Consider the following 21,684-nt stretch of genomic DNA (forward strand, 5'->3'; position numbering starts at 1 on the left):
TTGTGCCTCACTCTGAAAGTTCTTAGGCTCTTAGGTGCCATGTCTGCAAAGGGAAGATTAGATGCTCTGGGCAGTCGATAGTGATAAGGAGCCTCATCCGACAGTGTAATGAGTGATGCCTGACCTACTGTGCCTCAGGTGCAATAAATTTTCTTTTCCAAGAGAAAGCAAATATCATTACTGTATTCTGCTTATTACGATGAAAAACTGGTAAGTGAACAACTAAGGGCATTGCATTTTATTTCAGGGAGTGATGATCGAGTGCACATAACAATTGAGTAAATACAGTATTCACCCATGCACAAAATGACAATGGTTGGTGTGAAATGTGCGTTCCTTAGTCCATTTCGATTTCTCCGCCATTCACGGAATAAGCACTAAAGCAACAAAGTTCCAGTGGCACAAATAGAAACATGACCAAGTAAAAATGAGCAAGAATTTATGACGGTTCTACATACTTGAATGCATGTGACAGTGGCATCGTGTTCGGCCTCAAGTTTGGAGTCTCAAGGCTACAGCACATTTAAACACCAGCTTAAAGACAATATCCTGTTTCTCACTCGGTTGATCGTGCAAAAGGAGTTTTCTCATTCATTTCTCTCACGTGTGCGTCTCAATTATTCGCCAGCAGCATAAGCTCATCAAATACATAAAAAATAAAAGGGTGCTATGGAGAACATGCATTAAGGATGCCCAGAAACTTAATTTATGAAACCAACAAATATATAATTGAGCAATCCCAGGTAACTATGCCTATTTAATTGTTTCATTGGCTGTTTCCATTTGAATGGAACATTGCAGGGTAGCTCACTATAAAAAATACTTCGGTATAGCATACATAGACACTTGTTTGCATTGATTAATTCAGCAAGGGCCGTGAGACTGATTAACCTTATTTGATCTTTCATAATGTATGTGAAAATACTTTTTTTTATATGTCAAGTCTCCAAGTCAAGCTTTTTACTTTACGCCTACTTCGAAACAAGGAGAGAAGCCACCAAAACGTACAAAAATATCATTTTTCAGAGGATGTACATGATTCATGCATTAAAGGCTGAGTGTCTTTGCCGCAGTACAAAATACAATATAAATACATTTGGCGAACTTTTGAAAGGATTTGCAACATGGCAGCTTCAGAAGGCTGAATTTGTGAATATAAATTATGGACACCAGACTGAAATATCTTTCCCACACCCAGTTAACTTTCTCCAAAGCTCCATCACCCTGAACAAGTGCCACCATATATTAAGGACATCATAAGAGATGGTAAAATACTTAGCCTGATATACAGACGCAAAAGTATCAAAATGAAATCTAATAAATTGTTAATAACGAGAAAAAGATTTTACAAATAAAACCTGATTATGCTAACATCTGCAGTTAAGCCCATTTCAAGAGTGTAATAAAGTCGTACCTCGATATAACGAATTATCAGCTATAATGAAGTAAATCTAAAATGCTTTTCTCGCTAATGTCAGAATGTAAGGAATACATGCTCATAACGAATATTCAATATAACGCAGGTATTCTTGTGTTGGATTCGGCTTCGTTATGACGAGGCTTGACTGTATAGTGAATAGACATGTGGCAATAGAGATGCTAGAAGCAGCCTCGGTTAAACTCTGTGCATGGCTAATTCTTCTTCTAGATTGTCAAACAATATTGCAGCAGTTGATACCATCTTATTGGCATGGTATCAAAGTCTTGAATAGGCTTACATCATGGATTCTTGCTTACACAGTACAAAACATGCGACAGCAATGGGTGGCCTGAGGTACATAGTGAGACTGTATACAACTTGGCATGTAAGTACAAATTCACTTTGCTGCACACAGTCTGCCTTCTCTTGCGTCGAAAAGGTTTGGCAAGTCTTTTCGTGCAAGTCACAGCTTCCCTTCCACAACTGGTCCTCTAAGGCCAAAAGGTTGCTCGCACTGCCCAGCATGGGCATCTACAAGCACTCTCTGCACCCGAAGGAAATTACTTCCGACATCTCGACAGAAATATTTTGTGCTTTCTCGAGAGATGTTCTTTGACCAATGGCCAAGAAACTATTCAAATGAGAGAAGTGTTTTGAGCACGCCAGAGTGCTTACTCGTAGGGATGACGTATGATAATGCAGTAACCTTGCAGCCATTACATGAAATTTGATACAGTGCATACTCAGAGATGGTGAACACACAGAAATGCTGCAAAATGGACGTCAGTGCGTCTTGAACTGCAGAGCAAAAATTAATATGATGCACTGATAAAGAAATAGGACTGCAACAACACGACACTTGATGTCCTCCCCTCCTTTTTTTCTTTTACACTGCAGTTCAAAGGCACTTTAACCAAAGAGACAAGTCATGACACTGTTGGATCAGTGCAAAACTGGAAAAGCAGCAGCCTAGAGCAAACATTTCAAAGTGATTTTCACAAGAAGGTCCGTACTTATATCAAGGACTCTTTGCCATAGCTTCTGAAGTTGCTCTTAATCATTGTAGTACCATGCTTTCTACAGGCACCTCTACAAGGACCTCAGGATGTTGCATGTAAGGAAAAGAGAAAGACTTGCAGGTCATAAGTAGAGGTATTTCTGAGACGGAATTTTTGCCTGCTGGCATGGCTCAGTAGGCACGTATGGACACAACAGACCTATGCTTGCAACACGCTGCCAAGTGTTGGGGCAAGCTCTGTGCTATACACGACTGCAGTAAACTTCAAGATCCTATTACTCTGTCAAAGTACAGGCCGTCAAGTTGCTATAATGCCGTTATGTTCCATGTCCCTAATTGATGCTTGACTTCTAAGTAAAAGGGCAAAGCTTCTGCAATTCCACATTGTTCCAGCACAGCACGAATTGCTTGCTCGCAACCTAGATCTCCCATGTGCTTGCCTGGGACCCGATGACAATGGCAGCAATGAAAAGATTTGACACTCCATGCTATCAGCACCAACCGAAATGAACACTGCACAGCATGTAGTTTTTGTGCAGCTTAGCAAACACAGTAGGCATGAAGATTCATGGCCAATACTAACTTGTCACAAACACAGCTCATGACACGTCAGAGTTGGACATAAACACCTCATTCCAATAGCTCTTATTTAAGCTGTACAAAAATTGAGCGCTCCAACTTCTTGCATTTCAATGAGTGCTGACAGTACGTGTATTGCAAATAGTACCATGTTACAGTCTTAACAGATTGAGCTACAGTGCCAGTAGGGACACATGGTTTAACCAAGATGTGCAGAGCTGTCATTGCAATGTGCAGCTGTCTTCTATTTATCTGCTGGGACAATGGCACTAGCAGTGACACAGTCATAAGCAGCCACTTCTGCTTGCTTTCCGCCAAGAAAAGTCATTCAATACAATCATGTGTGTACCAGATCTTGGCTGAAAGCACACTTGTAAAACGTCACCGCTGATTGTAGCTGACATATCACGTGGACATCCTGCGAGGCCAACACTTATGTGCTGGTATGTCAGTTGTACGGTGACAGTAATTGGTATATGGGCACAAGTTCCAAAGCTGCTTGATATGACAGGTGAGAAGCCAACATGCACTTACGCATGTTCTGTAAGCAACCAGGCAATTGAAAATGGTACAGCCCCATCCCCAACAGCTTCAGTGGGCAATGATAATAGGCACTGCTAATCTCCGACCCAGATTACACTTTTGAATGCGATAGCACAATGTGGGCCACTTGCAGAGTGTGTCAGCCACAACTATGTCAAGTTATTAAATCAAGGAATCAAGGAAAAAAAGAAGCCAATTTTTTCCTGGACAGAATTCATAGCAGTGCAGGAAATAAGAAATTGGGTAATAATTCCCACAAAAACACTTCTTTATCTCAATTGGATGAATTAATTTCTCCCAATGAGCGACCTCAGCATACATTACACAATAATACTAAATGATGGAATTGAAGCCAGTCAGTGCTCGAGGCCCATCCATTTAGTGGGAATCCCGAGACTAGCACCAATGTTGAGATACCTATGTCAGTTCCAAAATTCAGAACAAAATACACCAGTTTTCTACACAGTTTTGTCCCACATACCTTAAAGGGGGGGGGGGGGGGGGGGGCATTGAGGGAAAATAATAACCGGAGCACCAATGCATATCACCGCAAGCTCAGGGATGAATATCTCTAAACTGGTGCTATTTTCGAGACTCTTGCAACTGTACATACCTTGAGCACTGACTGGGTTCAATTCCGGAGGAGCAAAATGTATGCGTAAAAAATTGATTGGCAGAATCTGGATGATGAAACAGCTTACTGGAATTTATCATTTCTTCGCCATGCTTGCTGCTACCATAAATTCTGTCACGCAAAAGATTAACATTTTGTCTTAAATTCCCTACTTTTACTTACTTGCTTGCATTAAGCCTCATGTCCATTAGAACTAATCAGTGTTATTTCCTCCTGCTCTGCTCTATATCTGATAACTTGAGACAGTAGCTGCTGAAACCCTTGTGTAGCGGCAGCACAATGCGTGCCATACCTGCCACGTTACCTTGAGCATTTCTGGGCAGCTCTTTAAGGCAGTGCAACTGGCAACCGCAGTGTTGTGCTCTCTGCCTACGATGACCATCACTGGGAATCGAAGCTGGGCCAGCAGCCTTCCACCGCCGCCCAGAGGTGGTCACACTGTCATTCCTCGTCGGCACCGGGAACCTTCCACGAGGACTTGCGGCCAGCCTCGTACATCTCCTTCAGGGACTCAGTCACCCGCCCTTCCCTCTCGAGCTGCTGGTACTTGCGGTACAGCCGTAGCGCTGTCTTGGCATCCTCGATGGAGTCGTGCATCTTGGACTGGATCTTCAGTCCTGAGAAGCGAGTGGTCAGTGTGCAAATTTTAAAGAGAAACCAAAGAGCAACCCTCAATCAATTTAGAATGGTAAAGGTTAATTTAGAAATTCTATTTTCATTCTTTTGCAGGAAGAAGGTTGATTGCTAGCAGAGAAAATGAAGACGAAGCTACCCTTTTCTTGAACTTCACGCTGAAATTGCAGCGCTGGTATGTTAGTGTGGCGTCATGGACGTATTTTATCGTATTTGAGCAGCTTTAAAGGACCCTGAACCACTCTATATCGAAGTCGGGAAATGCATTCCAAGTTAAAATATACTACTTTCAGAAATACTTTGCCGAAAAAAGTAATGCAGAAGCGGACTTATTGTAAATTAAACACCTTCTTCGTGGTGCTTCCACTCCTTCTTCACTGACTTGCACTGCGAAGGCTACGGCAAAGTGGAGCATGCCCACAACGCTCCACCTACTGAATGTCACCGTGGCGCGCAGTTCAAATGTGATTTTGGATGTTCACGTAGATGCCACTACTTTTGATTTTGACACCAGCGGACTCGTCGTGGCACCTAACAGTGGTGGTGGCAGCGGTATCAATGTTAAGTAGCACATTGCAGCTAAATGCAAGTGTAGTGCGTGTGCACAGCGTTTGCTTTATGTACGACAGGGCTCGAGTGCGCGCTCGCGCTTATATGCTCCAGTCTGGCAGTGCTACGTGGTGTGGACCGGCATTGCCCTGCACCAGCTTGACTGACGGATAGTAGTCACATCCAACGTCCACATTTTGATGTGTTATCAATATCTCAATACGCAGCAAAGTCTACCAAGGATCAGGAGCGGCCAGGAGAGAGCGCACGCTGGCAAGCATGCGTGTGGCCTGACCTTAAGTTTTGCGTAGTTCGAGGCTAGTTGAGTGTTCAAAACTAATTAAAATTAGCGACACCCGACAGCTACAACACTAATAAGCAGGGTGGCCAAAGTTTAATTCCTATGCGGGCAGCTGAGCATGAGCAGCCGATAGTCGGCCTATTCCAGAAGTACGTAATTATTATTGAAATTCGAAAGCAGATTTTCGCTTACTTCAGCCTGTTTATTAAACTGCTTCAATAAATATACACAGTAACAGCAGGAAGAAGTGCAATGATCCAAACATCCTTCTTGATTGATATCAGCTATTGGCCAATAGCAGCCGCGTATGGGAATCTGCTATATTACGAAATAAAGCATCCAGAAAAGAGTCAAAAGCAGGCTTCTATTGAAAAGAGAGTGTTTGAGAAAAAGATGACTTCGCGCTCCGCTTGCGAGCTCCACGCGCCATGCACAACTGCAAAATTTGGCTAAGATGTTCAAAGCAGCATATGGCTATCCGCGGAATGTGTTTCTTCACCAAGCCCGAGGGGTGGTTCAAAGACCCCTTTAATGCAACGAAATGTTACAAAAAGTTGCTACATTGAGTCTGATTCCTTGAAAGTGAAATACAATCCTTCTTCTACCGGTAAATGATTAAGCTAACATGAGCAGATGTTATCAAAATAAATAATGTCACGGAGCACTGGCATTGAAGCTTTAGTGGGGTGTCGCCACATGTCTTTCAGTCTTTCAATTTTGCACATTCTCTAGCTTGCCGTGCTTCCTCTTGCAACAAGAGCACTTTATTTGCTACTGCAGAAGAATAATTTACTAATACACATTAACTCAAGAGTCCTATTTAATGTCCCTTTAAATGCTGCCTCATCACTTTTCAGAGATCTATATTTTCCGTTCATCTGGGCGTGTTCATGTACATAGCAGCACAAACACACACAGAAGTACAAGAAGTGCAAGAAAGAATGCACACAACAGCGCCCTCAATGCAGTTTGTCTATTAAGACTCCTTGCTGTGCTTTTCTAAGTTATTAGCTGATCTATTGGCAGTAGAGCAACACAGATCAACTAAGCTGATCTAGATGGACATGCTTTTTGACGGTCAGGTTCACAGACAATAGCAGTTTTCCTTTTCTACCAAAAACCACACATTGATGCCAAATGTGCTATTACTAGGGGTGTATGAATAGTAATGCTTTCAAATTAAATCACATGTGAACATTATGAAGAACATTATGTTCCAACAAGCAAAGAAAGAAACTGGGAGGAACAAAGGAGCAAGCAAGGGTGATATAAATACGAGGAGTTTTTTTTTTTTTTTTCATGTGTCAAATTCATTTAAACAGAATGTGAGAAAAACGAAAAATTTTGCATTCAGACTGAAAGGCAATGCTATGATACATGACATATGATATGTTTTACATGTCGGTTTGAGCTAGAGCAACAAGTATAGAAACATTTCACCAATATTAGGATGTAAAGTTGGGATTTGACTCTTCTATTTCAAACACTTGGTTTGATGCAATTTTGGCCTGAAAACTTAGTTGAGAACTACTTTCAAAAACAGTCCAATATGATTTCAGTAGAAACTCCATCAGAATATTGGCAATTAGGGGCACTGTTATGCTTCATCAATACTGGGAATATTATTTGGAGAGAGCGAATTCATCTTCTTGAAAGCACGTATTCCTTTTGCCTTTTGTATTCTCTCACAGGATCTTTTATTTGAGCAGCATTGAAGGCAGTAACAAAATAAGGAACACAACCTGCAATGAGACTACCATATTGCCTCGATAACATTGTGTGGATAATTTTGATTCGTGCACCAGTGGGATCTGGCTCATTTTTGCTCCAACATACGATCTTTGCACACGGTTCACTTGCCTTATTTGGCCCATTTCGTTGTGATATTTTTTCTAGAGGAAGGTTGCCTTGTTTATCTTGTCATTACAGCTCTATCTCACATAGCTTTGGTTTGTGGACTTGGCTGATTTCAAAAAAAAAGAAAAAAAAAGCTTCTCATATATTTTTGAATGCTTCCAGTGGCATTTAAAGTGGAGGTAAATGCACTGGGGCAGACAACATATATAGCTTGTAAGCAGAAAATGAAAAGAATGAGTTTGTGCATGCTACTGTGCAGAAAGTTTAATTGGTCTTATACTAAATGTAGTGAAAAGGACATTTACATCACACAGAAATAAAAGCTATGCAGACATATCACAAAGAAAAAACTTGACATTACTGATACAATGAAGCTGCAGGTGGCTAATTATACTGGGCTATTTTCGCACAAGTCTACCGCCAGGATTTTAAAAATTAAGTTCTGTTTTCACTATTATTAACATGAAAAATCACCTCATGACGTATTTTGGGTCATGCTCTATATTCAGCGCAACCTTTCCTTTTCCATTTCCTGCACTTCAATAAGCTGCAAATTCAGCCGCTAAGCAACTAAGGATTGCAAAAAGCCAACCTCTCATTTGCAAAAGGCGCAAAAGTGCAAAATGCGACAATGCAGCTTGGCATAGCGAAAGGGAACACTTATCTAACCACTTTAGGTTCAATGAGCCATTTCGTTAAAGCAATACAAGTCGATACGGCCTCGCCGCGCAAAAGCAGCTGCGCCGGCACATGCCGCATCGTGATCCGTTACCACAAGGCACACTTGTGACAGAGTGCCGGCTTATGCATTGTGGCCCGTAAGGGCACTCATCGCCAACAGGTTGGCGACTGCACCACTGTGTTACGATTCCCTATTCTAAGCCCACGGACACTGCTGCATCACGGATCAACGGCCATGTGTTACAACGTAATGCAGTTGACTTCTGTTAATTCGACTCTGACGGGACCGAAGAAATTGTCAGAATTATCGAGCGGGTCGAATTAAACAAGATGCAGTATAAATGCCATAACACCAGTATTTGCTGATTCTAACACGCCCCCGAATCCAATGAGCGACCACTTTCTATTTGTCTAAAGCAGAAAGATACGTAGAAATGACATTAAAGCTCCTAACAAAGTCGAAATCTAATGTGCACACAATTTTTTTGCAAGGAATATGTGTTGCACAATGGCGGCCGGCTTCCTAAAGTCTGCTTCGCCACAACACATCCATGTTATGCGGTAAAGCATACAAATGCCCTGAGGGTAGTTTTTGTTTCATATCCAATTGCCCCAAGCAGGCAATTTTCGATCCATCTTTCGTGAAAAAAAAAATTCAGAGCCCTTCTCCTGTCGAGAAAAGAAGGGTAATCGAAGCTTATTGCAAGACGACGGTGTTGCAGGCATTCTGCTTCGTTTGGCCTAAACTCGGGGTCGGCAGCTCTTCACTGACGTTCGGCCTCAAAATCGCGCTCCCGCACCTCGGGGTACGCGGCTCTTCACTGACGTATCGCTTGGGCTTTGGAAGCCCTCACGCTAGAACTGGCACATTGATGATGAGCCCTTTCCCGAGCTAGTTCGCGGCGCCATTGCTCAAATGCAGCCTGCTCCTCGGCGGAATGCACCATGCGCGTCCTTCCCATCTGGATGCCAAAACTGATCTGAGGCGAGGGAAGCCCGGCAGATCACGCGCCAACCCCCTTTCCTTCCCTTTCCCTCCCCGCGACACACCAAACGACCCTGAGTGGTTGCGCGCGTCACATGATCTGCTACCGGCGCAGCTTTCCCCGCACCTGCTCTACACTGGATTTTCTTTCCTTCTCTCTTTCTTTCTTTCTTGTCCCTGGCTCATACCCGCATATCCAATGCAGGTATGCACCGCAAGTGATTTATTTCCTTCCTTCTCTCTTTCTTTCTTGTCCCTGGCTCATACCTGCATATCCAATGTGGGTGTGTGCCACACGTGATTTTATTATCGTTAATCGTGATGTAACTGTCGAGCATGTGATGTTATTGATGTCATGACCTATCAGTCATATTAGTCATACATCTGCACCCTTACATGTCAAATTTGGTACATACCAAGTGAACGAGATGCGAGTATCGCTTCAACGGAAACTGAGCGGCGAATGCACGGCGCATAAAGGTCAGAGCCGTGTGGAGATAAGCGACGGTGCGAGCGAGCGACGAGCGCGGTTGCTGGCAGAGTAGAAGCGCCCCCCCCCCAGCTCCCTCCAGCGCTGGCTTCCCGCTTCCTTGCTTGCGCGTGGGAGATTGAGTGCGTTCGCTCTCCGTGATAGCGCGCGTCCCCGCACGCTTCCGCTCGGGCATACATCGCGCGGCGAAGATTTTATCTAAGGGAACCTGACGGCGACGGCGACGCCGACGGCAGAAATCCGGTTGAAGTGTCCATATAATTGCTATCGCAATAAAAATCTTGGAGGCAACAGCTGTGACATGCCGAGTGCATGCCAGATGGCACTACAATACCCCACTGCAACCAGAACAAAGGATTCACCAAGGTATGTAGTATCTGCACCTTGCTAGCACAAGTTTGTCAATGTGCACCTGAAATGGTGACTGACTAAACGTTCATACATAAGCAATATGGCATGCAAGAGAGACTTGCTATTGCAAGTCCTTTCAATTGCAGTTTTCTGCAAATGTTCAAGAGTTACTCTTTTTTATTTTCTGAATTGTCCAAAGCCCTCTTTTCATTATACATGGTGGCATGATGTTTCCGTGAGTTATCAAGCAGGAAATCAGCTGCTCCACAAATCAGCTGCTCCACACGCCCATTCAACAAACACATTCTCTGTACAGCAACAATTACTTTAGAAAAACATGCAAGCTGCTACATTTGCCGTCATCTTGTGTGATGAAGCCAAGAATGGTGTTAAAGTCAACGACCAACTTTTTGGACATGCCAAATAATTCAGATGCCTTTGTGGCATGCCACATACACCACAATTTCAGATGCTGAAACCCTTCGCCATCCGATTTTTGTTTTTTGCCACAACCGCACGTCCAAAACGGCATTAATCAAAGGCACCATCGCCGCCATTTTGATTATCTCGTAGCCTTGAACCAGCGCCGATCTGCTGACAGCCATAGCCAGCTGTAGCCACCATAGGTATTTGTGCTTACTTAGCCACATGGTGTTTGGTGCGTGGTCGTGTGGTCATTTTGTGCAGTCATGCGCACTGCAACACTAGGCCTAGCTGATTCAACTTTCGCTACCAAGTTTCCTGCTGTTCGGTGCACCGTTTTTCTTTGAAAAGATTCACTGCTGTCAGCAATGGTGTTGACTCCTCCTTTTTGATCTTCATTGATGGCTTTGAAGCATGAAAAGCACGGCAAGGGTAAAGAAATGTTGCATATTGCCTTCTCCCAAAAATAAGCTTCGCCGCAATATAGCGGCGTTATGTGGTCAAGCATATGCATTGTACTGCGGTGAAGCACACCAAGAGTGGACCGGGGCCACTGTCGTGGGTCGTAGCATGTGTTCCGTATTATACATGAGCGCACCCGCATGCCACAGTATGAGCACCGAGACCGTAATAAGTGTACTAGCAGGCCTTCAGAGCTATTTCAGACGTGGCTGTTGCAATTTGAATCCTTGAGAGCAGTAAAAGGCATACATAAGTTGTTTTTTTTGGACTGCCCAACTTTTTTCATGTTCTTGCAGTCCTTAGGGAGTCTGAAAAATTGGACACTGACTGTATATGATAGTAAAATTCCTATTCTGAAAGAAAAACGAACAAATATGAGCAATGGAAAAAAAAACACACACACACTCTTCTTTCTCCTCTCCCTTATTTGTGCGTATTTGTTTCACTGATTCTTGTTCTGACTAAGCACGCACCCACCCATGAACCAGGCTAGCTTCACAAACAAAAAATTCACAAGGGTCTCTTATGTTATCCCGAAGACGACTTGAAGGCGAAAGCCCAAGTGCCGATGCATTAAAGACGGACACATGACGTAGACATCCCTCTTAATTTGCTTGTGCATCCTCTTAATTCGCTTAGTCATCCCCTTAATTTGCTTAGTGTACTTCGCTTAGTCATCCCTCTTAATTTCAAAGGTCGAGGGTACGACTCTCACCCAAGGTCGTGAGTTCTAGTGCGATAATTAACTCTACCTTAATTAACGGTGCCTTAATTAACTTCACCTTGATTAACATCAAAGGTCGTGGGCTCGACTCCCACCAAAGGTTGTGGGTTCAAGTGCCTTAACACCAAAGGTTAAGGGTTTGTGGCCTTTTTGTACCTTTCAACCTTGAGCGACATGTTTTCGCTCAAGATCGACTGACTAATGAGACATATAATGCTTTCGCCTTAATAAAAAAATCAGCCCTTCCCCTGTCGAGAAAATGGAGGTAAACGAAGCTTGTCATGTGTGGGTCTAATCTTTGTGGTGATTTTCTTTCTTTCTCTCTTTCCTTCTCTCTTTCTCTCTCTCCCTCTTTGTCATTCTCTTTCTTTCTCTCCCTCTTTCTTTTTGTCCCTGGTATGTGCCATTGAGCTTGGACCCTTTCTGCACTATGGCCACGATTTGCCCATTTTCCAGCGTGACACCACCACCACCACCGCCGAGCCGACACTTGTGAGCCTATAAAGCTTCACTTAAAAGGCATCCCAACTAAAAAAAAAACTTGTTCTTCACCGTACTTACCAAGAAAGTGCCAAGCAAGGAAACGCAGAGATACCATTCTCTTGTTAGGAAGTTGAAAAAGAAGCACAGTGTCAATCACTTGGTCAGCAGGTACCTGTTTAGAAATAAAGGAGCAAACGTATATATGAAAGGTGAAAAAGAAGCAACAAAACAGCAGTGAAACAGTGCACAGAAGGGCTGTGCATGAAGTCACAAATGCTGTGAGCATAAAAGTATCTCTGCACTGTAAGAGTCATTACTTATGAATACATTTGGATAAGTACTAAAAAGCGTTACACCAACCATTATTTGCAATTTCCTTCATTATTCACTTCTCATTCAGCACAGTACTCTGTGCTTACCTTTGGTACACATACAGATACCAATTTTTCGGACACCCGATTTACAGACATGCCTGATAATTTGGATGCCTTTGAGGCACCACCACGTACACCATGGAGCCCATGCATATGGAGGTTTGAAATTTCGGACACTGAAACCTTTGCCATCCGATTTTTCTGTTCTTTTGCCATGATCTCAGGTCTGAAACATCATTAAGTGAAGCCACCACAGTTGCCATTTTTAATATCCTGCAGCCTCGAACCAGCATTTTTGCCCGTCGATCTATTGGCAGGTGGTGGTGGTGGTAAAACTTTATTTATGCATTGTGCATGATCAAAACATACATCTATTGGCAGCCATTGTAGTAGTTTTGTGCTGTAGTTAGGCCTAGATGCTTTGATGTTCGCTATCAAGCTTCCATGCTCGGTGCCGTGTTTTTTGTTTAAAGGATTGGTCGCTCTCGGCAATGGCGCCTACACAATCCTCCTTCTTGTCAAAGTGTGGAAAGCACGGCAAGAGTCTAAAGCGTTAGGTACTGTCAGTTCCCAAAAGTCAGCTTCGCCGCAATACAACAATGTTACGCGGTTAAGCATATGCAATAGTATATTGCAATGAAGAATACCAAGAGTGCAAAGGGGCTACTGTCATGGGACATAAAATGTGTTCCTTAATTATACACACATGCCCCTGCCGTCTCTTGTAACAGAATGAGCACCGAGACGCCTAATTAGTGTACTGGCAGACCTTTAACCCTTTGAAGGTCAAATTATTTTGAAAAAAACTTTCCCAGATGGTCAAATTACTTTATTGTGGATATTGAATGTACAAAATGTATAAAGTCGGGAATAAATAGTGAAAAAAAATTAGAAACAGTATTTTGATGTCGGCATCACTCAGAACTCCAAATGTTCAATAATATTTCAGAGTGTGGTACTCCTTGAAACACGGTTCTACGCACAGCGCCTTATCGCGCAAATCAAGGTAGCGCCAATCAAAGAGCAGCGCCAATCAAGGTAGAAATCAGCTTCCGCCGCATCTGCAAGAAAGTGCCGACAAAGAGAAAACTCACGTTTCGCGCGCCTCCGTTGCGATCATTCGGCGGAACCGAAACCGCGTAAGCGCGTTGCCGCAGAGAGCGAGAATACCTCGTGATCGGCGCTGATAAACAAGCTAAGACAGCGCCAATCAAGATAGAAATCAACTTCCGCCGCCCCTGCAAGAGAGTGCCGACAGAGAGAAAACTCACGTTTGGCGCGCCTCCGTTGCGATCACGCGGCGCAACCGAAACCGCATAAGCGCGTTGACGCAGAGAGCGAGGATACCTTGTGAACGGCGCTGATAAACAAGCTAAGACAGCGCCAATCAAGATAGAAATCAACTTCAGCGCCACTGCAAGACAGTGCCGACAAAGAGAAAACTCACGTTCCGCGCGCCTCCTTTGCGATCACGCGGCGGAACCGAAAGCACGTTGCCGCAGACAGCGAGAATATCTCGTGAGCGACGGTGATAAACAAGCTAAGAGCAGCGCCAATAAAGGTAGAAATCAACTTCCGCCGCCCCTTCAAACGTTTCGCGCGCCTCCGCTGCGATCACGCGGCGAAACCGAAACCGCGAAAGGGGTGTTGCCGCAGTCTGCGCGACGCACGCGCTGAAACTAGAAATCAGTTCTGTTTATCTCCGCAAGAAGGTAGCACAAATGTCAAACGCTTCTTGTAAGTCCTAAAAGGTGGCAGCACCTCCCGGTAAGCAAGCATCGTCATTATGGCGCGAAATTTCAAATGGAGGATCGAAACCGTACCCGTACGGCAAAGACCTTGCCGGACAGAAAACCGCCGCCGTACAGATACGGCAAAACCTTCAAAGGGTTAAAGTCATTTCAAACGTGGCTATGGCGATTTGAGCCCTCGAACTTAATTAATGGTATGCATTCATTTTTTTTGGACTGCCTGATTTTTCGTGCAATTTGCCGTCTCTAGGGAGTCCGAAAAATTGGACGTTAACTGTATACATGTTTATACTGTCTAAATGGTGCAAACATTTGAACAATGAAGAGGCCAACCCTCACACTTTTAACGAGAAGCACTTCTGAGACTAGTGCTTAAAGTGCTTCACTGCAGAACTAGGGAATACCAAAGATAATGTTCCAGTGACTAGCTCCTGCATTAAGTGACTGCGGGAGAATTGCTGTCAGGTTTCCTTTCTGATAAGGACTCAATTTGAAGATTAACGTGTGCGCTGACTTTAGGAAGCAAAGAAGAGTGCAAGAAAAAAGGAAAACATTAGATTCATAACATGGCTGTAGTAGCATGCTTACAACAAGGTTGATGACTCTAAAGTCATTCTTGAGACCATGGCCAACAAAGATGACTCCTTCATCCACGAGGTAGCGCAGCTTTCGGTAAGTAGCCTTAAGTGTGGTCAGATGCTTGGACGAAATGGTCACATCAAGGTCACCAGGCTGGATGCCTGAGAACTGGGTCAGGTAGTCCACCACCTGGCGACATGTAAAGGAATGGAGGACATTGAAGTGCAAAGGAAAACGAAGGGTAATAAATAGCTTACTTTTCTAGTGAACATACTATTCTGATATTCTTTTGATATCTACACTCATAGGCATGCTGATTGACTTCTCTTGGCTGTTGGCACACAAGCATGATGCTATCACCATCTGTTTCCACATAGAGCACACTAGCAGCAGCAGACTACAAATCAGATTCCAGAAATGTCTATTTTAATCAAACACTGACCACAGTAAGCAGTAACTATGCTCCGCATAGTTACTGCATATTTCTTACCCAAGAGTAGACTTGGCACAAGGCTTTAAGAGGAATCTTTGACTTTTAAAAGTGAATAAATTGCATGAGTGTCTTCTGCTTCAATTCCATCTTCCTTCTCTTCCTCTTCACCATACTTCTACCCCTGCAGAGTAGCAAGCCGGAGCTAGTGGCATCTTTCTTTTTAAAGTGAAACTTTCTTAGCCTCTTCCTTCGACTTTCCTGCTGCTGCTAATGGCTGCTGTCTTGCCCAATAGCTCTTGCTGAATGCGTGGGTTAAGCTGATAGTAATGTCGTGATCAGTCCGTTGTCGTCATACCATTGGCATCCCTGCTGGCTGCTAGCTAGTCTTGCATGATTAGCCAACACAGGACATAGTGCAAACTTACACCGGATATAGTGCAAATTAAGACGGCCCAATTGGCTGGTACCTGACATAGTAAAAACAAACACTGGATATAGGGTGAATTAAGGCTGCCCATGGTACCGGACATAGTGCCAATTAAACCTGCTAGATTGGCTGGTACTGGACACAATGCAAGCAAACACCAGATTTAGTATGATTAAGGCGGCCCACAGTGACAGGTGATGCACGTGAGCTCCAACACCAACACGCTGTCGACGTCATTTCATCGCCTTCATGCCACTGTGATAAATCCTTCGTTGTCATGTCATCGTCACCTTTCTGCTGCTTTCACTCTGTTGCTCTGTGTTGTCATGTCATCATCATCAAATTGCCATTTTTGAGCTATCGCCATACTGTCATCGTCATTTCGTTGTCATGCCATTGTCGTCACCACGTCATCACAGAGTTGCCATTGTGGTTGTCCCATCATCATAATTTTCTCATAGTAATTCCACTGTTGTCATGTTTTTGTTGTCACGCCAACGCCGTCATACCAATGGCATAATACAAGCATAGGCATCACACTGTCGTCATCACATTATTGCCGTCATACCTTTGTCGTCATCCCATAGTTTCATGCAGTCATCGCCACACCATTGTTGTCCCTTCAGTGTCATCATCCATCCCACGGTCGTCACGCCAGCATCGTCATTCTTGGATGTCATATCACCGTCGCCACACAAGCATAGTCATTCCATGGTGGTCACAACATTGACGTCGCACCAACATTGCCATTCTAGCGTCGTCATTCCATGGTTGTCACACCATCGTCGCCACTCCAACATCTTCGTCCCATGGTTGTCATGTCGTCGTCATACGATTGTTGGCATCTCATGGTCATCATGTCGTCGGTGTCATACTATTGTCGCCACTCCAGCGTCTTCCCACGATTGCCATGTCATAGTCATCATATCACCGTCTGGGTCGTGTGGTCTCTAATTGTACATAGCCGCTAAGCAGCAACAACGTTCTTCACAAACAGCAACGAAAGCTTCACTCAAACTGATTGTCACAGTGCGTGGGATCCGCAGATTTTTTTTTTTTTCGTAGTTTTGCCCAGTGGCGAAAACACGTTTTAATGTTCCAGCTCAGTTCTGGTTTGTGCAAAAGCACATCTTTTTTGGGGGGTTCAGTTTCGGTACCCCTGTGCCAGTACTTGGTGCCTTTTTTAAATTTTATATATTGTTTATAGCTTAGCACCATATTATAAATTGCAGAATTTTATATTCTTGTCTTTATTGCATTCTCTGACGTGATCCTTACCCATGCACAATAAACAAGCAATAATTTGCTTTTATATATAAAAGAAAGTTCACAATATTTGCATTCGATTTGGCATTAAACTTTTTTTGGAGTCCCCTCCCCTAGAAACAACTAGTTTGCAAACAAAGGGCCCAGAGTGCTGGTCTACTGCAGTTATTGCTCAGCATGTGCCTGTTTTATAGCAACAATAATAAGGCTGTATGTAAATGCATTACAGTGCTACTGCATAAGATGAGCAAAGGACAACTTACCTGTTCTTGAGTTGCGATGTAGTCATCAATAAATGGAATCCCTTCGAGAGGCCCTTGCCTGGAAAATGTGACAAGCAAATGCGAGAAAGCTGCAATTAGGGTAAAAACTAACAAGGCAACTTTGCATTTGGGTGCTTATCTCTTTGTGTCTGCTCTCAAGTCTTCAGGTCTGTGCTTACTTATGGCTGCCATTAAGAATCTATATGCATCTATATGAAACTTAGTTTCATGTAATAGCCAAAGCAAGCTAGAGGCTCCTGCCTTTGAGCTCTATAATGTGGTTAGCAAGGAAGGCAATGAAAACCTATTATCTATATGTACAGTGACTTATTACTCAAAAAACAATTATTACAATGACTCTGGTGATTTTTGAAAACAAATAATTACTGTTAAACCTCGATATAATGAACTTTATTATAACAAAGTATTCAGCTTTTTATTTCTTGTCCAAAGAACACCATGTATTTAGAACCTCAATATAACAAAGTGTGTTTATACACAATTTCAATATAACAAAATTTCACTGTCACCACGAAGGAATACCGAGACAATAATTGGAAAGTTCCGTGGACGCAGATGGTCAAATGGTTTAATTGCTCGCAGCTGCTCACAAATGCACCTCTCAATTCACGTGCCGCGTGACCGAGCGCGACCGCTGAAGTGGAGCAGCGTCATTTTTCGTACAAAGTCCAAGTGCAATAAGCTCCTATCGTGCCCCGTGCGATAGTTGTGCGAGTGAAAAGTGCAACTGAAAGCTTGCAAGGGTGAGCCAAAAAGGGTGGTGGTTTAATGCACGCCATCTTCCCACACTAGCAATGGGAAAGGCGGGTGTTACAGTTTCGTTTTAGATGGCTGTCCGTTGTATGGCGCCACTTGAGTCACCTTGTAAAGGCAGCAGGATTGCGCTTGAAACTTATCCTGTGTTTATTTTTCCCCCTTTACAGGGTGGCGCAGGTGGCGCCACACAACGGAACACACCCCCTTGTAGCCACTTGTTAAGAGAGTGCGCTCGAAGAGGGAGGAGGGGAGCAGGTTGGCACGCGCATCCTTTTCTAGTGCGGCCGTGGCTGCACATGGCTGTCAGTGTGGCTTAGCACATACACAGCCTGCGTGCACTGTTTTAAAGCCAATCTGCCACGTTGCAAAGCAAGGGCGTGGCAATCAAGTGCACTGTCTTCCCGCGCGTTTAGTACTGGAGGTTGCATTCAGAGGTTCAGAGAAGCATTGAAGCGACAGGCAGACGAAGCATTCGCCTTCTGCTGCTGGCGCTCTTTATAATAGTGTCACGTAGTAGTGACGCTTTTATACCTGAGTCATCGAAGGTTCTAGATTAATCCCTGATGCCCGCGTGTCTTCCAGAAAGTTCTAGACAATTCGCGTCAGTCATGCAATCAGATAACATAAGCGTCGGTGAAAAACAGGCAATGGAAAGAAGCATCGATAACGTTCTAGAAACTTCCGATACAGGCGCGTCCTGCGCCGAGCGATAATGTTTAACATTTGTTAGCCGGTGGAAAGCGGCCACCGGTGAAAGATAAACATCTATACGTGTCAATAGCGTCGTCCCACTGTAGGCAACACTATAAGCCGTGGAGGCAGAATGGATGCGAAAACGTGGCTGGCTTCACTTCGTATCGCCGGTGTGAAAATATCGTCAACACGGCATAAAACCGTATCTTTCGTCACCGAGTCTAAAAATCAACAACATGATTTTTTTTCTCATTAAAATTAACTTTTTCCTATTGCCCGATAATGCAGAAAATTTTTCAGCCCTTTCCATGTAAGAAAAATGCACTGGTGACTGTACTTAGTTGCAAAAGAAGTCAAACTTCAATGTAAAAAAATTTTGACATAATGAAGCAAACTGCTGATTTTACAAACTTCGTTTTATCGAGTTTTAACTACATTTATGTGCTAATAAAGCATCATGGGCTATGGGTGCCCATCATGTGACAAAAAGTGAGATTCTTTTGGCAAACAGCATTTTTCATATAAAACCATCACCTTTCAGGCATAAGGTTTGCATACAAAGCAAATAGAAAATGGATTGAACCCCTTACCCTCGAAGGCAGGAGATCCTAGCAACAGACATGTGGGAAGGACGAATGGTAGATCGTGTCCCATCACTCCGTATCTCTGCCTCTTCCTGAAAACATCATCATAAAGGGACATCAATGCCAAGTTAAGAAATGCCAGCCAACTTTATACCAACTTAATATCGTACCTATTAGGTGCCATGTTTTTATTGCCTAGAAAACATGCTAAACTTGCTTATCTCCTGCACTTTACGAGTATTTGGCAGGCTTTTCAAACTAACAGGCTTCAGGGTGCACAGCAGGCACTCTAATGATGAGCCCTTTTCGTGCCAAGGTGAGTCTCACTTGTCCAGGAATATCCATTTGACTACTCAGTGCCACAAATGAGCAGTAGTCATTTTATCATATTGGTGTGAATGCTGCGCTACTGAATGGTGTCAGCTTCCCAGAAAATTTTTTTTTTCTTTTTGCGGGTGTGGTTGGTGGAAACGCAGCAGTCTGGCTCTACTGGCTTTTAAAAATAATGGCGCGCAGTTAGGTGGCTGGAGTGATGACTGCTGCTGTTTTCAGTGCCGCAATCATGGTGTTTTCCGATGTTTCTTCACTTCAAGTAAATAATTAAATCTAGAAAACACTCCAGGGAGTCGAGTTCAAAGCTATTACGAGAAAGAGTTCAAGCCTCTGGCAACCTCTCGCATGGAAGTGGCTTGACAAAAACGCTTCGTCGCCTGCACTTTTGCGATTTTTTTTCTTCACACTGCCAGGAATGACGCATCACATACATGGAGGACAACAAAAGTACCCTTGAATTCCGCTCTAAGAAATGTCAACCTTCATATTGTTACAAGGCATTGTGTACGAGCATGCTGTTAAAGGACCACTATGATACGTGAGCAGAAAGAAGACGGGACATGCTATGTGAGATGTTGTCAGCCATTCTGCGGTAGCAGCAGCCTGTAAATATTGTAATATACGATTCCGTCTCTCCCGTGTGCTCGTGAATCCCCGTGACAATTTGGTGGAGGTGCGGGGTACCAGAATCGCTCTTCAATGGAGCAATTGCCGGTGGTCGTGAGAGCGTCCAGAGAAGGAGGAGGAGGGGTGGTGGCAAAGAAAGCGATGAGCGATGCACGGCCTGCACTCCCTTTACAATCTCCCTATCTCAGCGAGCATGATAATGCGCCACGGAAGCAGTGGGAGGTGCGTCGAGAAAGCGCAAAGCGGGGTCTGTTGAGACGAAGCTAAGCATTTTGCAGGACTTGAAGAAGTACAAGCTCACACAGTCGATGATATCGACGATTACGAAAACCGGGAGCGCCACGATCATGAAGGCTAGAAGCAGTGGCCATGCCGATCAATGGAAAAGGCGGGCTTTGTGTGCCAGGATGAAACCTCTATGGGTGAAACTAACACGGTGGAAGCCGCTGACATTATCGAACTCTGGGAGCATGTCGCTACCGACGATAAAATAGGTGGTGCTTCGATGGAGGAGTTTCTGAGTGCAGATAGTGCTGCCTCGCTCTGCGAACAGATCTCCGACGGGGCGATCGTTGTCGCAACAGATGCGGCGTTGTGCGACGGAAGCGACGGCCGCAGCGGCATTGACGATGAGATTGACAATGGCCCGTCTTTGACACCGACCCCGATGCTTAACCAAAGTGCAATGTCGTTGATCGAGTCACTCACTGATTTCATGCACGGTAAATTATAGCCGCCAGTGTTCGCGCAGCAGCTGGACGTGATGCACACGGTAGTTGTGAATCCGAAACTTCGCAAAAGCAAGCGCAGATTTCTATTTCAGCGCGCCTAACGATTGAGACGCTATTTAGAGGTATAAATAAAGTTTTAGTTTTCACAGCCTACTTTCTACAACATCGATTTTTTATCGCAAGTGGCAAATTTGGTTTCGGGACTGCAAAAGTATATTCGGCATTTTTTTTTAACGGCAGTCCAGATATAGTGATGATCGGTTATAATGATCGGATTTTTCATTCTTATTGATATCATTATAAGTGGACCGAAATTGTGCGACCATCGACGCAATTATTGAAGAATGCCGGCGTTTCAAGCAGACCAAAAGCGGGCGTACTGCGAGGTCATTCGCTCGGCTACCGAACAATATCCACGTGACAATATAACTGTTTCTGAGGCCATGTCTATCTGCAGTTCTACAACATAAAAGAATTGTCAGTAATGGACATCAGGAAAAACAAATGAACTGCTGATATTGCAATAACAAAAGCTGTTCACAAAGAACCAGTCATTAACAGATTTGAGAAAGTTTGGTGGATTTCTGTAGAAAAAGTTGGCATAGAGAGGGTTAAAGCGATAAAATTGGTTAAGCCACAAGCAGGACATTAGAAAGATGTGTGCGAAAGAATATATACAGAGGCTATTATGGACAGCTACAGCGCACAAGTAT

The 21,684-nt window shown here is 43.9% G+C and overlaps 1 protein-coding gene across 15 annotated transcripts in view; it reads right to left on the minus strand.

Annotated features, from left to right (window-relative positions):
- LOC119441720 (PAN2-PAN3 deadenylation complex catalytic subunit PAN2) overlaps nt 1-21,684 on the minus strand; it is a 201,891-nt gene that overhangs the window by 112,452 nt on the left and 67,755 nt on the right. Inside the window, exons 23-27 of one of the 15 annotated variants that reach the window (XM_037706323.2) lie at nt 19,287-19,372; nt 17,227-17,284; nt 14,847-15,026; nt 12,212-12,305; nt 4,068-4,811 (exon numbers count right to left, since the gene is read on the minus strand). The exons of 11 other annotated variants lie outside the window; for them this stretch is intronic. In XM_037706323.2, coding sequence (XP_037562251.1) covers nt 4,636-4,811; nt 12,212-12,305; nt 14,847-15,026; nt 17,227-17,284; nt 19,287-19,372 — 594 coding nt within the window. In that variant the 3' untranslated portion in view covers nt 4,068-4,635. Of the gene's footprint in view, nt 1-4,067; nt 4,812-12,211; nt 12,306-14,846; nt 15,027-17,226; nt 17,285-19,286; nt 19,373-21,684 lie in introns of those variants that run through there. 3 more of the 15 variants (XM_049661570.1, XM_049661569.1, XM_049661557.1) reach the window with 3 other exon arrangements.

This window comes from Dermacentor silvarum, chromosome 2, assembly GCF_013339745.2.
Source record: "Dermacentor silvarum isolate Dsil-2018 chromosome 2, BIME_Dsil_1.4, whole genome shotgun sequence".
NCBI classification, from domain to species: Eukaryota; Metazoa; Arthropoda; class Arachnida; order Ixodida; family Ixodidae; genus Dermacentor; species Dermacentor silvarum.